At 42.4% G+C, this 15,476-nt stretch overlaps 1 protein-coding gene across 1 annotated transcript; it reads left to right on the top strand.

The window, feature by feature from the left end:
* The first annotated feature begins 2,356 nt into the window (after positions 1–2,356).
* LOC123731536 (uncharacterized) lies at positions 2,357–14,981 on the top strand. The gene is made up of 6 exons (XM_045710630.1): positions 2,357–2,453; positions 4,728–4,756; positions 4,882–4,946; positions 5,067–5,226; positions 11,192–11,324; positions 13,094–14,981. The coding sequence occupies exons 1-6, from the start codon at positions 2,372–2,374 to the stop codon at positions 13,312–13,314; spliced, it is 690 nt and encodes a 229-aa protein (XP_045566586.1). The 5' UTR covers positions 2,357–2,371; the 3' UTR covers positions 13,315–14,981.
* Positions 14,982–15,476: the final 495 nt, after the last annotated feature.

Here is a 15,476-nt window from a genome sequence, read left to right as displayed (position 1 = left end):
GGTCCTAATCCAGGCACTTGTCATCTCCCGTCTGGATTACTGCAACTCGCTGTTGGCTGGGCTCCCTGCCTGTGCCATTAAACCCCTACAACTCATCCAGAACGCCGCAGCCCGTCTGGTGTTCAACCTTCCCAAGTTCTCTCACGTCACCCCGCTCCTCCGCTCTCTCCACTGGCTTCCAGTTGAAGCTCGCATCCGCTACAAGACCATGGTGATTGCCTACGGTGCTGTGAAGGGAACGGCACCTCCATACCTTCAGGCTCTGATCAGGCCCTACACCCAAACAAGGGCACTGCGTTCATCCACCACTGGCCTGCTGGCCCCCTACCTCTGAGGAAGCACAGTTCCCGCTCAGCCCAGTCAAAACTGTTCGCTGCTCTGGCACCCCAATGGTGGAACAAGCTCCCTCACGACGCCAGGACAGCGGAGTCAATCACCACCTTCCGGAGACACCTGAAACCCCACCTCTTTAAGGAATACCTAGGATAGGATAAAGTAATCCTTCTAACCCCCCCCCTTAAAAGATTTAGATGCACTGTTGTAAAGTGGTTGTTCCACTGGATATCATAAGGTGAATGCACCATTTTGTAAGTCGCTCTGGATAAGAGCGTCTGCTAAATGACTTAAATGTAAATGTAAAAGATCAATATAACCCATCTCACATCTTTGGACAAAAAAAGACTCTGAAATATAATCTCTAAACTTATGAAGCAATTTCATCATACCAGCTGAGTGGTTAGACCCGTGACTATAATAAACAGTATTTCCCCATTGTCTCCTGAAGTGAAATCTGCATTAGTCTTTACAAAATAAAAAAAAGTGATTTTCTTTTATTTATGTCTCGTAAACCCCTGGCATTTATATACAACATTTAGTGCATAGAATTAAAAACTTTGCATAACCTGACTTATTTTTTTATTTTTTATGAGAAAACAAATACAGTGTAGTGATATGAATAACAGGTTAACTAGTTGAACTGGTAAACAAGGTAACGTTAGCCAGTAAGGAAACCTGAGCTTAGAGAAAGAACTGGACAAACATTACCCTAAACCAAGGTAGTTGTGATCAAGATGATGAGCCCGTTTTCACATTTACGAACCTGGTGATATACAACTGGGTGAATGTAAAAATGACAATCGACTTATTACTCAAGAGTAATTTAGTTAACTCTTAGCATTTTAATTTGACTTAGAAAGAGTAGAACCACATTGATTTCAAGTCATTGTAGCTATATACCTGAGCACAGTATTTAAGTCATTCAGTGCTCTCATGTCAGATTGAGACATTCACTTGAAGTCTTGGCAATCGATCTTCTTTCCATCAATAAATGCAAAAGGTCTGCTGAAATAGGCTCTCTTCCATTCTTCTCTATGCTCTCTTGCAGCAGCATCTTCTGGAGTGAGAGCTGGACTCCTTGGCTTCTGACTAGTTATTCCCCTTTCCCCATTTTCTTTCTTTATTTCCATACGACATCTCTGTAGATTATCATTGTGAACCGCTTGATGGTTGTCCGCTTAGATCCGTTGCCTTCTTTCTCAAGTGGTGCACCATGTTGACGACGTCTGGGAGCTTATCTCGAATCCTGGGTGCTACTGTTCTAGGATGTCAATGGTAACGCTCCATATGGTAACACTACCCTGTATTTGGTAGGAAGGTTCTTACTCAGCGTAGGTGGCAGTGGTGTAAGTAAGGAGTATTTTGCCATTAATTCTGGAAAGACTTCACGTGGGCTGCAAGCTTCTGTATCCCTGCTAGCATATGAGATGATTATCATCTATTCAGCCATGCCTTACCTTTTTTGTTTTTTTGTCTGGTCATGTGATTTTATTTGTTATTTTATTTATATAACTAGGCAAGTCAGCTAAGAACAAATTCGTATTTACAATGACTGCCTATCCCGGCCAAACCCGGACGATGCTGGGCCAATTGTGCACCGCCATATGGGACTCCCAATCACGGCCGGTTGTGATACAGCCAGGAATCGAACCAGGGTCTGTAGTGACGCCTCTAGCACTGAGATGCAGTGCCTTTAGACCTCTGCGCAACTCGGGAGCAGCGTCAAGCATTTCGCTACACTGGCAATAACATCTGCTAACCATATTTATGTGACCAATACAATTTTATTTTAACCGTGTTTTCCAATCACCTTCTGTTACTTCTAATATGAAAGGTTCAGTTTCCCCCCCCCAAAAAAAGTTATAAAATCCACAAGTATTTTTCATAATCTTCCTGGTTTATCGGGAGTAAATTCAAATACACCAGCTCAAAGAGACGACATCTTTCATTACAGGTACGGTATTTTCCACACTGTTACAAGCGGCGTCAATGGTAGTGGGTGTGGTATGTAGTGACGCAATGCAAATGACGTTTCATGTGGGGCGTTTCTTGTGTAACTTCAGTCCGCAGCCAGAGCTTCGCCCCTACCTCACCGCTGACCAGCACAGCGCACAAACGTGAGTAGCAGTCAAGGTAGGATCGTGAAACAAATGGCTGCTAAATAAAGTGCCGTCTTTACTTTCGGGCTTCGAACTGTGTTTAAATTCAGATTTTTTTGGAACGATTATATACACTTCGGAAATTGACAGGTAGTGGGATTACCTCGGCATAAGGATAACATCAGACGGTGTTTGATTAAATCGTTGATGCTAAGCTAGCTGGCTAACATGAGCTAATGCACTGTAAACCACACAGGCGGATAAAGGAAAACAACATGACAAGCCTGGGTAGCGGTTTCCGGATGATATAACGTTAGCTAGCTAAATTAATTTGATACGGTAAGTTGTTAGTTATGTTTAGCCGCAAATACTTAAACCAGATTATTTTCATGTCTTAATATAGCTAACGTTACCATTGTATTAACTAAATAGCTGGTTACCTACGTTTAGTAGCTAAGTAGCCAACTGACCGTTGGCTCTTGTTTGTAACGAAATAGTATCTAGCTAGCTACTTACGTTAGCTACCCTTTCTTCTAAGTGTTTGCTAGCTAACTGCTCTTTAGATTGCTTTTGATATCTACAGCTAGCTAGTTTCCTAGCTGGCAGTCGTTATTTTTATACTGTAGTTAACAGTTAACTATAATTGAGTAAATAGTTCATTATCCGTTCTAGATGTCTTACATACTCACAACTGTTTTATTTATTTTGCTCTCTCTAGCGCTTAAACGACTTAAGCTATTAACACGAAACCATCTTCTAAATATGCAGACTGTCTCAATTTACATAGCTTGAAAATATTTTATACTTTTTGTACTACAACATTTAAATTAGTTCCCAATACATTTCAATGGCAATGAAAGTGCCGTGGATTTACATGGGCAAAATTGGGAAATTTGGTCGTGTATCTCCTCTTACACGGTTTACGCTATCGATGATGATGTTCAGACTGACCCAATTTAGAGTGCTTGTGCTTATAATTTTGACATGTTATACTTTTTGAACTATAGCTATTTTAAATGTTAATAAAACCGTAGTCTTAAATGGGAAATATTTGGATTCGCCACTGCTCGTAAACGGGTTAAGCTATCAACGCAAACTAACGTTGATATGTTCAGACTGACCCAATTTAGAGAGCTTGAATTCAGGGTTTTAAAATATTTATAATTGTTTTAAATTAGAACCATTTAAAATGTGCATAAATTAACATGGTTTGAATTAGGAACAGTAATAGTGTTGGTTACATGGTAAATAGCTAACTACTCCTTGGCCGATTAAGCTATAAGACCAACTTTAAAAAAATTCAGGCTATCCTAACTTCAAATTCTAAAAGATCTTTATCAACTATAATTGTAGAAATTAGCATAAAGTAACCAACCCACAGTAACTCTTAAACCATTCAATGTAGAGACACCACACCAACTTTCAAATGGTCAGGCTATCCTAAATTGTAATTATTTCAAACTTCTATCAACTAGAATGTAAAAATATTTGCATAAAATAAAATCGGCAACCGTAACTCATAAACTGTTGAAACTAGAGATACTAAACCAACTTCCTCATGTTCAGGCTATCCTAACTTAATTCTTAAACTTTTATCAGCTATAACTATACAAATGTACGTCAATTTGTATAAATAACTCACCACCGGTAACTCTTGAACTATTGAAATTAGAGACACCAAACCAACATGTTGGTTGGACTTTTCTAATTTGATGTTGGATTGTTTCTCACCCTGAAAGTAGTGCATGGGCCCGGAGAAACTAATCCATGGTTCAGTTTGCTTTACACAGCCACTACAAACGTCAGCTAACTTTAGCCACCACAAGCAAACAATCAATGGAAGTGATGGGGGGCATGTTTGTTTTGTTTTAAAATGGCTAAATCACCTTAAGTGATTGGAATTGATTTCAGGAGATTTGCTCGCATTCCCAAATCACTTCCATTGATTGCTAGCTTATGGTGGGTGACTAAATGTAGCAGAAGTTTAGTGTCTAAGGAACTGAACCTTGGATTACAGTTTCTCTTGGCATATATATATATATATACACACTACTTTCAGGATGAGGAAGTTGTGAACTACTTTTTAACTGGTTTTGCTTTCAGTTGTTGACAGGCTAGCTAGCTACATGGATTATGAAGCTAACATTACATTCATTGTTTAGGGGAACTATCTAAATAACAGCCTGTAGATGGAAGTGCCTCTTCCAAGAGTTAAGGGTGTTTAAAGCCACATAATATATCTTGTATCGGATGTTGAACTGTTGCTCACATTGTGCCACATGTCTCTTGCAGATCAAAGGGGACTCGTTTATTCTTCAGAGGTGAGGTTGCCATGGTTTCCGTTTGGGTTTATAGTAAACAATTCTCTCAGCCATCTTATTTCAGAGTAACACACACTGGGCAGTGCCTCAAATGTCTAAAACACCACTTTGGTTTTGTGTTTCAGGCACCATTGTTTTTTGACTATGATCTGATGATTAGTAATCTCAATATGGAGTTGTACTGGTACATGTAAGTAACTTTAAAAAAATTCTTATATTCACTTTCATACACTTGACTCTGTGGTTTGAACAACGTTGAGTTCAACATAAGACATTGTTTCCTGCTACTGTTCATCTCTCTCTCTTCCAGAGTGGTCATCATATTCATCGTCATCAAGATCTTCTTCTACGTGTGCTGGTACCGCTCACGTCAGAGACAACTGGCCGCGTACCTCAACAACCCTCGTAATTCGCAGATAGTTATCGTGGGAGGGAGGGCCTACCTGCATCAGATGTGTGAGAGACAGAATGTAAGTAGCAAAGCCTGCAGGGATTCCCCTGTTATTGACAGACCACAAAACACAGGCTGAGCTGATAATCATATCATTGTGTATGAATTGGCATCCAATTTTAGTTTTTGTAGGGATGGCTGTCATCCTGTCTGAGGCATGGCTGTCATCCTGTCTGAGGCATGGCTGTCAACCATCCTGTCTGAGGCATGGCTGTCAACCATCCTGTCTGAGGCATGGCTGTCAACCATCCTGTCTGAGGCATGGCTGTCATCCATCTGTCTGAGGCATGGCTGTCATCCATCCTGTCTGAGGCATGGCTGTCATCCATCCTGTCTGAGGCATGGCTGTCATCCATCCTGTCTGAGGCATGGCTGTCATCCATCCTGTCTGAGGCATGGCTGTCCCAGGCCTAAATTTAACAACCGCCACCTGCCAAATATGGGTAGATTTTGGCATTGGCAGGTATGTCTATTTCACCAGCATTGTTGGCGGGTGTTCAGGGCTCCTCAGTGGGAGCCTTTCACTCACATTTATTAATAAAAATTGTCATGTATGATCACATGTAAAATAAATGCTGCATATCCTATAGACTCTGGTTCCAGTCGTGCACAGGGAAGCATATCCTATAGACTCTGGTTCCAGTCGTGCACAGGGAAGCATATCCTATAGACTCTGGTTCCAGTCGTGCACAGGGAAGCATATCCTATAGACTCTGGTTCCAGTCGTGCACAGGGAAGCATATCCTATAGACTCTGGTTCCAGTCGTGCACAGGGAAGCATATCCTATAGACTCTGGTTCCAGTCGTGCACAGGGAAGCATATCCTATAGACTCTGGTTCCAGTCGTGCACAGGGAAGCATATCCTATAGACTCTGGTTCCAGTCGTGCACAGGGAAGCATATCCTATAGACTCTGGTTCCAGTCGTGCACAGGGAAGCATATCCTATAGACTCTGGTTCCAGTCGTGCACAGGGAAGCATATCCTATAGACTCTGGTTCCAGTCGTGCACAGGGAAGCATATCCTATAGACTCTGGTTCCAGTCGTGCACAGGGAAGCATATCCTATAGACTCTGGTTCCAGTCGTGCACAGGGAAGCATATCCTATAGACTCTGGTTCCAGTCGTGCACAGGGAAGCATATCCTATAGACTCTGGTTCCAGTCGTGCACAGGGAAGCATATCCTATAGACTCTGGTTCCAGTCGTGCACAGGGAAGCATATCCTATAGACTCTGGTTCCAGTCGTGCACAGGGAAGCATATCCTATAGACTCTGGTTCCAGTCGTGCACAGGGAAGCATATCCTATAGACTCTGGTTCCAGTAGTACACAGGGAAGCATATCCTATAGACTCTGGTTCCAGTAGTACACAGGGAAGCATATCCTATAGACTCTAGTTCGAAGAGTTCAGTAGGTTGCCCTTTCAGCGGTGTGTGTCAGTGTGTGGGGGAAGAGTTGTTAGCTTTCCTCACTGCTTGGTGGTTAGATGAGTCACTTTCCACTGTGAATGAATGACTGAGTGAGGATGTGATGCTTTCTCACTGTGTCCATTACTCAACCTCCCACCCGTCCTGTGGTTAACAGCAGATTGTTTAGTGGGCGTGGTGTGTGCACGTAATACACGTACTTGCTTTTTGAGGATTCGGTTAAAAAAAATATAACGCTGTCAAATAAAATTTAGCAATAAATTGCATTGTGGGTTGAATGCTTTAACAACACATAGTAAAATAATTAAAGATGGTTACTGCTTATCACTTATTAGGCTCTAGCTGTCATTTATTCACATTAATTTACTTAAATATTTGGTTTGTGTGTTAGTGACTTTATTATTTCATTAATAAAACCCCGATGATGGTAGTGACTGTCCATTTCTGCATATCACTTATTAATAAACCATCCTTTATTTACATTAGTTTAATATTATATTGCAGTTGAGGTCTATTTATGTATGTATAACTTATTATTTCATTCCAAGTCATCTAATCTCTGCTCAGGCAGTAGCAGCCAGCCATCTATCTCTGTGGTCCCTAAAGAGTCATCCTATTTATGCTGAATAACAACTATCAATTAAAATCCAAGCGCTCCCTGTCGTGTGCCACTTGATCTGTCCCGCCCGGGTCGTCACTAGTTACCACAGGTACAAAGTCATAAACCCCGCCTATTTCTACAATTTATCTTCTTAAAATGTTATTTTAAACCTAACCTTAACCACACTGCTTACTTTTATATTAAGACCAAAAGGCTAATATTTGTTCAAGATTTCTTACGATATAGCCAATGTTGACTTTGTAGCTTGCTATCTAGTAGAAACCCTTAATCTCTGTGTCTTTCTGCCAGCCACACAGGCTTGCCTGGGCAAGAACCTTTGAACAGGCATCTATAGGAACAATGGATTGCTGCCATTATAGTTAAATACCACTTTTTCTGCACTTAACTTTGGTGTAAACTACAATTTCCTACAACATCCTATAGTTTATTCTTTATTTGATTCACCTCTAGAGAAACGAGAGTTGTGAGCTCAGGGAAAAAAAACGAAACGGATTTCAAATAATTGAACTGACGTCAGTCAATTAGTTATTTAAAAAAAGAAAATAAACTGACATTTTGGCAATGGCTCAGCACTCGTATATGCGCATGTATGTGGGCATCAGTAATTGTTTGTGTGCACTTACAGTACCAGTCAAAGGTTTGGACACACCTACTCATTCAAGGGTTTTCCTTTATTTTAGCTGTTTTCTACATTGTAGAATAATAGTGAAGACATCAACTATTAAATAACACGTATGGAATCATGTAGTAAACAAAAAAGTGTTAAACAAATCAAAATGTTTTATTTTTGAGGCTTCAAATTAGCCAGCCTTTGCATTGATGACAGCTTTGCACACTCTTGGCATTCTCTCAACCAGCTTCACATGGAATGCTTTTCCAACAGTCTTGAAGGAGTTCCCACATATGCTGAGCACTTGTTGGCTGCTTTTGCTTCACTCTGCGGTCCAACTCATCCCAAACCATCTCAATTTGGTTGGGGGATTGTGGTGGCCAGGTCATCTGATGTAGCATTCCATCACTCTCCTTCTTGGTCAAATAGCCCTTACACAGCCTGGAGGTGTGTTGGGTCATTGTCTTTTTGAAAAACAAATGATAGTCCCACTAAGTGCAAACCAAATGGGATGGCGTATTTCTGCAGAATGCTGTGGTAACCATGCTGGTTAAATGTGCCTTGAATTCTAAATAAATCACTGACAGTGTCACCAGCAAAGCACCATCACACCACCTCCATGCTTCACAGTGGGAACCACACGTGCAGAGATCATTCGTTCACCTTCTCTGCATCTCACAAAGACACATGGCGGTTGGAACCAAAAATCTCAAATGTGGACGCATCAGACCAAAGGACAGATTTCCACCGGTCTAATGTCCATTGCTCGTGTTTCTTGGCCCAAGCAAGTTTCTTCTTCTTATTGATGTCCTTTAGTAGTGATTTCTTTGCAGCATTTCAACCATGAAGGCCTGATTCATGCAGTCTCCTCTGAACAGTTGATGTTGAGATGTCTGTTACTTGAACTCTGTGAAGCATTTATTCTGGCTTCAATTTCTGAGGCTGGTAACTCTGATGAACTTATCCTCTGCAGCAGCGGTAACTCTGGGTCTTCCATTCCTGTGGCGGCCCTCATCAGAGACAGTTTCATCGTAATGCTTGATGGTTTTTTTCAACTGCACTTGAAGAAACTTTCAAAGTTCTTGATGTTCTGTATTGACTGACCTTCATGTCTTAAAGTAATGATGGACTGTCATTTCACTTTGCTTATTTGAGCTGTTCTTGCTCTAATATGGACTTGGTCTTTTACCAAATAGGGCATCTTCTGTATTCCAACCCTACCTTGTCACAACACAACTGATTGGCTCAAACGCATTAAGAAGGAAAGGATGTCCACAAATTAACTTTTAACAAGACACACTTGTTAATTGAAATACATTCCAGGTGACTACATCATGAAGCTGGTTGAGAGAATGCCAAGAGTGTGCAAAGCTGTCAAGGCAAAGGGAGGCTACTTTGAAGAATCCCAAATATAAAAATATATTTTATTTGGGTAACACTTTTTGGGGTTATTACATGATTCCATATGTGCTATTTCATAGTCTTTATATTCACTATTAATCTACATTGTAGAAAATAGTAAAAATAAAAACCCTGGATTGAGTAAATGTGTCAACATTTGACTGGTACTGCTAAAACGTCAGTGCTCTGGCAGGCCTCAGAACTTGTGTGAAGCAGTGTAAGGGCTACAGTGAATGTGTGAGAGCCAGTGTTGGAGTTGGTTTGTCTACGGGTGACTGTACAGCACTTGTCAAATCTAACAAAAGCCTGTGAAAGTCTTTGAGCCAATAGGAACAGCTAAAATTGACATGGAAAGAGAAGAGCTCCAGAGAAGAGGCGAGCCATAATAGTTCCCCTGATCTTGGGGCGGCAGCGCAGCCGAGTGGTTAGAGCGTTGGGCTAATAACCGAAAGGTTGCAAGTTCAAATCCCCGAGCTGACAAGGTACAAATCTGTCGTTCTGCCCCTGAACAAGGCAGTTAACCCACTGAGCCTAGGAACATACTTACCTTGTCAGCTTGGGGATTCGATCTTGCAACCTTTCGGTTACAAGTCCGACGCGCTAACCAGTCGGCTACCTGCCGCCCCAATCAGGACCCTGGCTCCGTGAATCGGGACCCTGGCTCCAACATTGAGGGAACACATTCGTCATCTTTCTCTCCAACTTGACTCTGCTGTGCCTACTTTTTAATAGTGCTCAAATCTGTTCCATACTAGCCTGGCCTAGGCCATCCTTCTAATTGACTGGCTGGAGAGAGCAGTGTTATGCTAAGAAATAGTGCTTGAAGGACTCAAACAAGCATCTCAAAGTTTGTCAGGGCCCCAAGTCGTTAGACTACTTTCAGAGTAAATGGTCTTCTAACTAGCTCGACGTGCACACCATAACACACCATACCAATTATGCTTTATTGCAGTCCCTGCCATTTACTGAGTCAGTATAGGTGCCTTTGTTTTAGGCTATTTATAGTGTTAGGAGTAGCTTTCTCATAGTGGAAATGTCTCCATTCTAAGAATGAGGCCTGTTGTGGTTGAGGCGATTCCAGCCTCGAGCTAGCTCTCCTAGGAAACTTCCCCCAGTAATGACATTACTGCAGCTGCTTTACAATTCATCTGATTTGAAGATGCTGGAGACAATGCACACACAAGCCACTTCTGGCTTGGATTCTGTTACTGTGTTTGGACCTGAAACGGCTCTATTAGGTAACCAAGCTCAAGTAACTAGGTCATTGTAGAGGAGAAACAACCCCCACAGTTCTGTTCGGCTGGAATTAGAATGTAGTTGTGTGCTCTGGACAGAACAGAACCCAAGTATAATTGAGCGCGGTAACCCTGTGATTCCATCCTTCTCAGCCGCACCCCAGTGAGCTAGCTTTAATGACCTGCTGGTCTTCACTGACTCAATCTCCCTCTGGCTCTCCTCCCCCTACTTCTCTTTCCTCTTATCTCCCTTTAGGCTTCTAGTCTAAACCATGATGCTCCCTGTTTAGATTTTAATGGAATGTGCAGCGAGGAGGCCCCAGAGCCATCCATAACTCCCGCAGACAGGCAGCAGCAGCCCCCCTGAAAGGTCCCTGGAGAGAGGCCAGGGGGAGACCAGAGGGTGGGGGGGGAGACCAGAGGGTGGGGGGGAGAGGCCAGGGGGAGACCAGAGGTTGTGTCTCAAATGACCACCAGGGCCCATAGAGTAGTGCACTAAGTAAGGAATAGGGAGCCATTTGGGATGGAGATGCAGGGTGTAGATTCTCTTTTACCCACTAGTGAGCTTTAGATTCTATCTTCATTGTCACGCTCCAAAAGTGTGTGTGTGTGTGTGTGTACACTCAGTGTGTCTATGTGTATATGTGGTAAAAATTCCTGTTTTTGTCTCTCTCTCCATCTCTCCCCAGACGTCTATCTGGCCCAGTTGGTATGGGGTTCAGGATGAGGGATCAGTGGGCGAGTCTTCTGCCTCACTCCCCCCGGCAGCAGTATCCTTCTCTCACCTGGACATGCCACCTCCATACCAAGCTGTCTCCGGAGGTAAGACACAGACACAGGATATGGTTAGGTGAGAAGATGGCTCTGCAGGAAATGGATAAAAGAAACACCACCTACGGTCATACTTGTCTTAAGAAGGGGCTGCACCTGGGGGCTTGAGCCCTGAGGCAGCCTTAGAGAGCAGGGGGGCTTTGAGGCAGCCTTAGAGAGCAGGGGGGCTTTGAGGCGGCCTTAGAGAGCAGGGGGCCAAACAGGGTCTTATTCATTAGTGCATACCGTAGCAAAACATTGTGCATCAGAAAACAGCTTTTCTTTTTGGACAAGTTTAGGTAGTTCCTTCCCTTTTCTGTCTGTTTGCTTCAGTTTGGTTCCTAGTGAACATAACCCAGGAGAGAAAAGGCGCACATCTCCCAGGATAATAGCCCTGCTTGGCTGGCTCCGTGGTACCACTGACAACAGGCTTGTTTTAACCCCGTCACAACCACTCTGCTGCCAAAGGGGGCGTATTCTACCCCTGTTGAAAAGAGTGATTATGCACATCCAGACTTAACAGAGCTGGGCACAAAAAGATAAGTCCCAGAAGGGCTCTTTAGTGATGACACCATTATTTAGATCCGGATGGTCTTTGTCAGTTTAAATAATTTTCACAACTAACCGATGCCAACGGTTTTTTTTCTAAACCGATGCTAAAGAGGCAGTTTTTTTCCACCTGTCCACTCCTGTGTGATTCCATTAGTGGAACCTGACCATTTTTGTTGTTGTTGAGACACAACACTATAGGAACAAAGGAGGTCAAGAAATTGACCTGTAGTAGCTAGCCCCATTTTAAAATGGAGGAGGACTTCCCTGCTTGGCTTCACTGGGACTTAGATCTTTAGTGCTTAGATCACCTGCCAACACCTCACCCTCAGTGACTGTGTCTGCCGTATTAAAGACAGCTTCACCCCTCAAAAATACACGTTTTAACATTTCAACCAATCGATTGGTCAAAAAAAGGTTTTATTTTGTACAGGCTTCCTTTTCACTCTGTCAATTATGTTAGTATTGTAGAGTAACTACAATGTTGATCCATCCTCTCTTTTTCTCCTATCACAGCCATTAAACTCTAACTGTTTTAAAGTCACCTCATGGTGAAATCCCTGAGTGGTCTCCTTCCTCTCCGGCAACTGAGTTGGGAAGTGACTGGGTGTATTGCTACACCATCCAAATCGTAATTAATAACTTCACCATGCTCGAAAGGGGATATATGTTTATTTATATATATATATTTATTTATTTATATATTTATATTATTTATTTATTTATATTATTTTTCTCCCATCTACCAGCCCCTCTTTGCGAGGCATTGGAAAACCTCCCTTTGTAGTTAAATCTGTTTGAAATTCACTGCTTGTCTGAGTGACCTGAATGATCTGTATGTGTGGCGTACAGAGATGAGGTAGTCATGTTAAATACTATGCACACAGAGTCCATGGAACTTGTTAAGCAACTTTTCACTCATGTACTTATTTAGGTTTGCCATAAGAAAGGGTTTGGGTATGTATTGACTAATATGTAAACATTACAGAAAACATAATTACATTATGGGGTATTGCGTGTAGGTAGGTCAGTGACAAAAAAATCTAAATTTAAAATTCAGGCTGTAACACAAAATGTAGAAAAAGTTAAGTGGTTTGAATACTTTCTGAAGTCCCTGTAGTGTGCAGCCTACCAAGCTAACATTCTTTAGTTGCTTTCCCTGTTGACGGCACTCGACATTCACTTCAGTTCCTGTATTTCTGCTTACTGAACTCTAACCTCTGACCCCACAGCGGATGACCTGAAGCCTCCTCCGTACAGCGAGGTTGCCCAGAGCGACGACGTCGACGCATCTCGCCCCGCCCCTCTCCCCATTCTCCCTCCCCCTCTCTTTGAGGGTGAAGACTCTGCCAGCATCATAAGCGAGGCCCCGCCTCCATACACCCCCAGCCCCAATCGACAGGAGGGTCCCGTCAACCCCAGCCAATCACATTCAGAGGACCGACCCAACTAGACCAATCGAACCCTGATGCCGACTGACTCTTTACCTCCTTTCCAAGTGCTGCCTTCTAATCTCAGCGATCCCTGCCAGCTGTGCCCTCACTAAACCGAGGACACACTTTGTTTTTGTTTTAAAAAGGTTGTTTTGTATTTTCTACTGTCTGAAAGTGATTTATTGTGATCATGGATATGATAAATGAATAAAAGATCATGTGGAGTTGATGGGAGTTTGACTTCTGCTATACCACTGCTCCTCTCTGGAACACCCCACTGCCTCATGGGAAGGGGAGCAATGGAAGGAGAGATGTACACAGCCGCCAGCAACGGAGAGGAGAGGCCACAATAATGTCCGATATCCAATGAGTCCATTATGGCCTTTAGTGTTGCGTCCTCCAGGCCAGTGCTCCCTATCAGAGGTGTGTGTCCGCTGCCCTCTCAGAGCTGACTAAAACACTGTTCTTCAGAACGTCCAACAGCATTTTCCTTGGAGATTTAGAGAGGGATGTCAATTAATTTCCAAGAAATCTACTGAAAAGAATGTTGGAAATAAACTACTTGATCATAATGTTTATACTACAATCATCGTGTTAATGACTAGTGTCTATAGTCCATGGTAGTGTCGTCCTCTTGTCACTATCTGGCTTGGTTAGAACCTAAACCTGTAGAATGTCCTTTTCTGTTATTGTCTCACCCTGAAACTTCTGGACCTTAAAGCCTATAACTAGGGTCCAGAGTTTTTCCTGATCAGGTCATGTACTCAGGAGAGACTCTTAAGCCCTAGTCCACTCCGGTCACTGAATATGGGAGATGTCATGCGATTGCTTCAGGGCCATTGCATTTACCATAACCCCATTGGAACGTATTTACTATAGTTATGTCCCAATCACATCTCCTTTCTCTCTAAGGGTGCATTTTGTTCTCTTCACTGATTTGAAAGGAAATTACCAGTTTTAGGTTGGAAACTCCCTCTAGCCCATGCCTCCACCAATCCAATGCTTTATGGGAAATAGTGAAAGAGTGCATTATTCAGGAGAAAGTAGATATTGGGACGCACCCTAAGTATCTCAACTATTTGGTTCCTTCCTTCCCACGGCTGGTAATGGAGGAGCTAAGGGGCTTTACGATGACTCCTCCAGAGCTGACGATGACCCCACAAACAATAATAATAATGGTATATGTGTTGTAAGAAGTACTACGGGAAAGTTTACTGATGAGACTCATTTGAAAGATGTCTATAAGCGTAGAATAGAATGGTTGTCGATGCGTTTAAGATGGTTTTACATGTTATTGTTACATGATTGTCCTTCGCTTTGTGATATCAACTTGGTGTGTGTCCATTCCAGATTTGTAACCTCGCCTCATTGGCCTTACTCTATACAGTTATTAGTATTGAGTTACTTCATTCAACATCTCTGCACAATGGTTGGAACCAGATAAAGACCAACACCTTGATTTACACACGTCATAATATAGCAGGTTTTTGGCCGTTTAACAAGCTAGGTTATTTGAAAATGTTTTGTTTTCATGTTCATTCCTGTGGTTTAAGTGCTAGACATATCAAACCATCCCAAACAGGTAGCCATATGCATTATGGGGTTTGATTCTGCATTTTAGAGACTTGATTTTATTGTTGGGAATTTTGGGGAGTAATTAATTGTACATTAAACATATGTTCATGTATCGTTTCTGGTGTGTCCGTCTTTTCACAGGTCAAATGTAATTTTCACAATGAGGCCGTTATTCCACCAACAATTCTAAAGGTTTCATCATTTGGTATCCATCGCTTTATTTTAATTCCTTCCAAAAATTCCTTCCAGTTTTGTTGATAATCGAGCTAATATTTCCTCCCCCCAATGTCCACTATTCAACCTCAACCAGTAGTGTTATATTGAGCCACTAGGGGGGAGTATTGCTCCAAGTTTTATTTCAACCAAGCCTCTGGCAGGGCCTGCTCTACATGAACCACCTGTTGAAGATGTTCCTCAAGGCTAGTCTATAGGGCCTCTGTAGACTGCTCTACAAGATGTTCCTCAAGGCTAGTCTATAGGGCCTCTAGACTGCTCTACAAGATGTTCCACAGTGTTCCTCAAGGCTAGTCTATAGGGCCTCTGTAGACTGCTCTACAAGATGTTCCACAGTGTTCCTCAAGGCTAGTCTATAGGGCCTCTGTAGACT

This window comes from Salmo salar, chromosome ssa29, assembly GCF_905237065.1.
Source record: "Salmo salar chromosome ssa29, Ssal_v3.1, whole genome shotgun sequence".
Classification (NCBI taxonomy): Eukaryota; Metazoa; Chordata; class Actinopteri; order Salmoniformes; family Salmonidae; genus Salmo; species Salmo salar.
The sequence above is the reverse complement of the archived record's forward strand: the minus strand, read 5'-3'. Positions and strand labels throughout refer to the sequence as shown.

Excerpts from the sequence above, each read along its gene's own strand:
- LOC123731536 (XM_045710630.1), top strand. The coding sequence starts at position 2,372 with ATGTGGGGCGTTTCTTGTGTAACTTCAGTCCGCAGCCAGAGCTTCGCC. Across the intron at positions 2,454-4,727 it reads GACCAGCACAGCGCACAAAC|ATCAAAGGGGACTCGTTTAT; the intron begins GTGAGTAGCAGT and ends TGTCTCTTGCAG. Across the intron at positions 4,947-5,066 it reads ATGGAGTTGTACTGGTACAT|AGTGGTCATCATATTCATCG; the intron begins GTAAGTAACTTT and ends TCTCTCTTCCAG.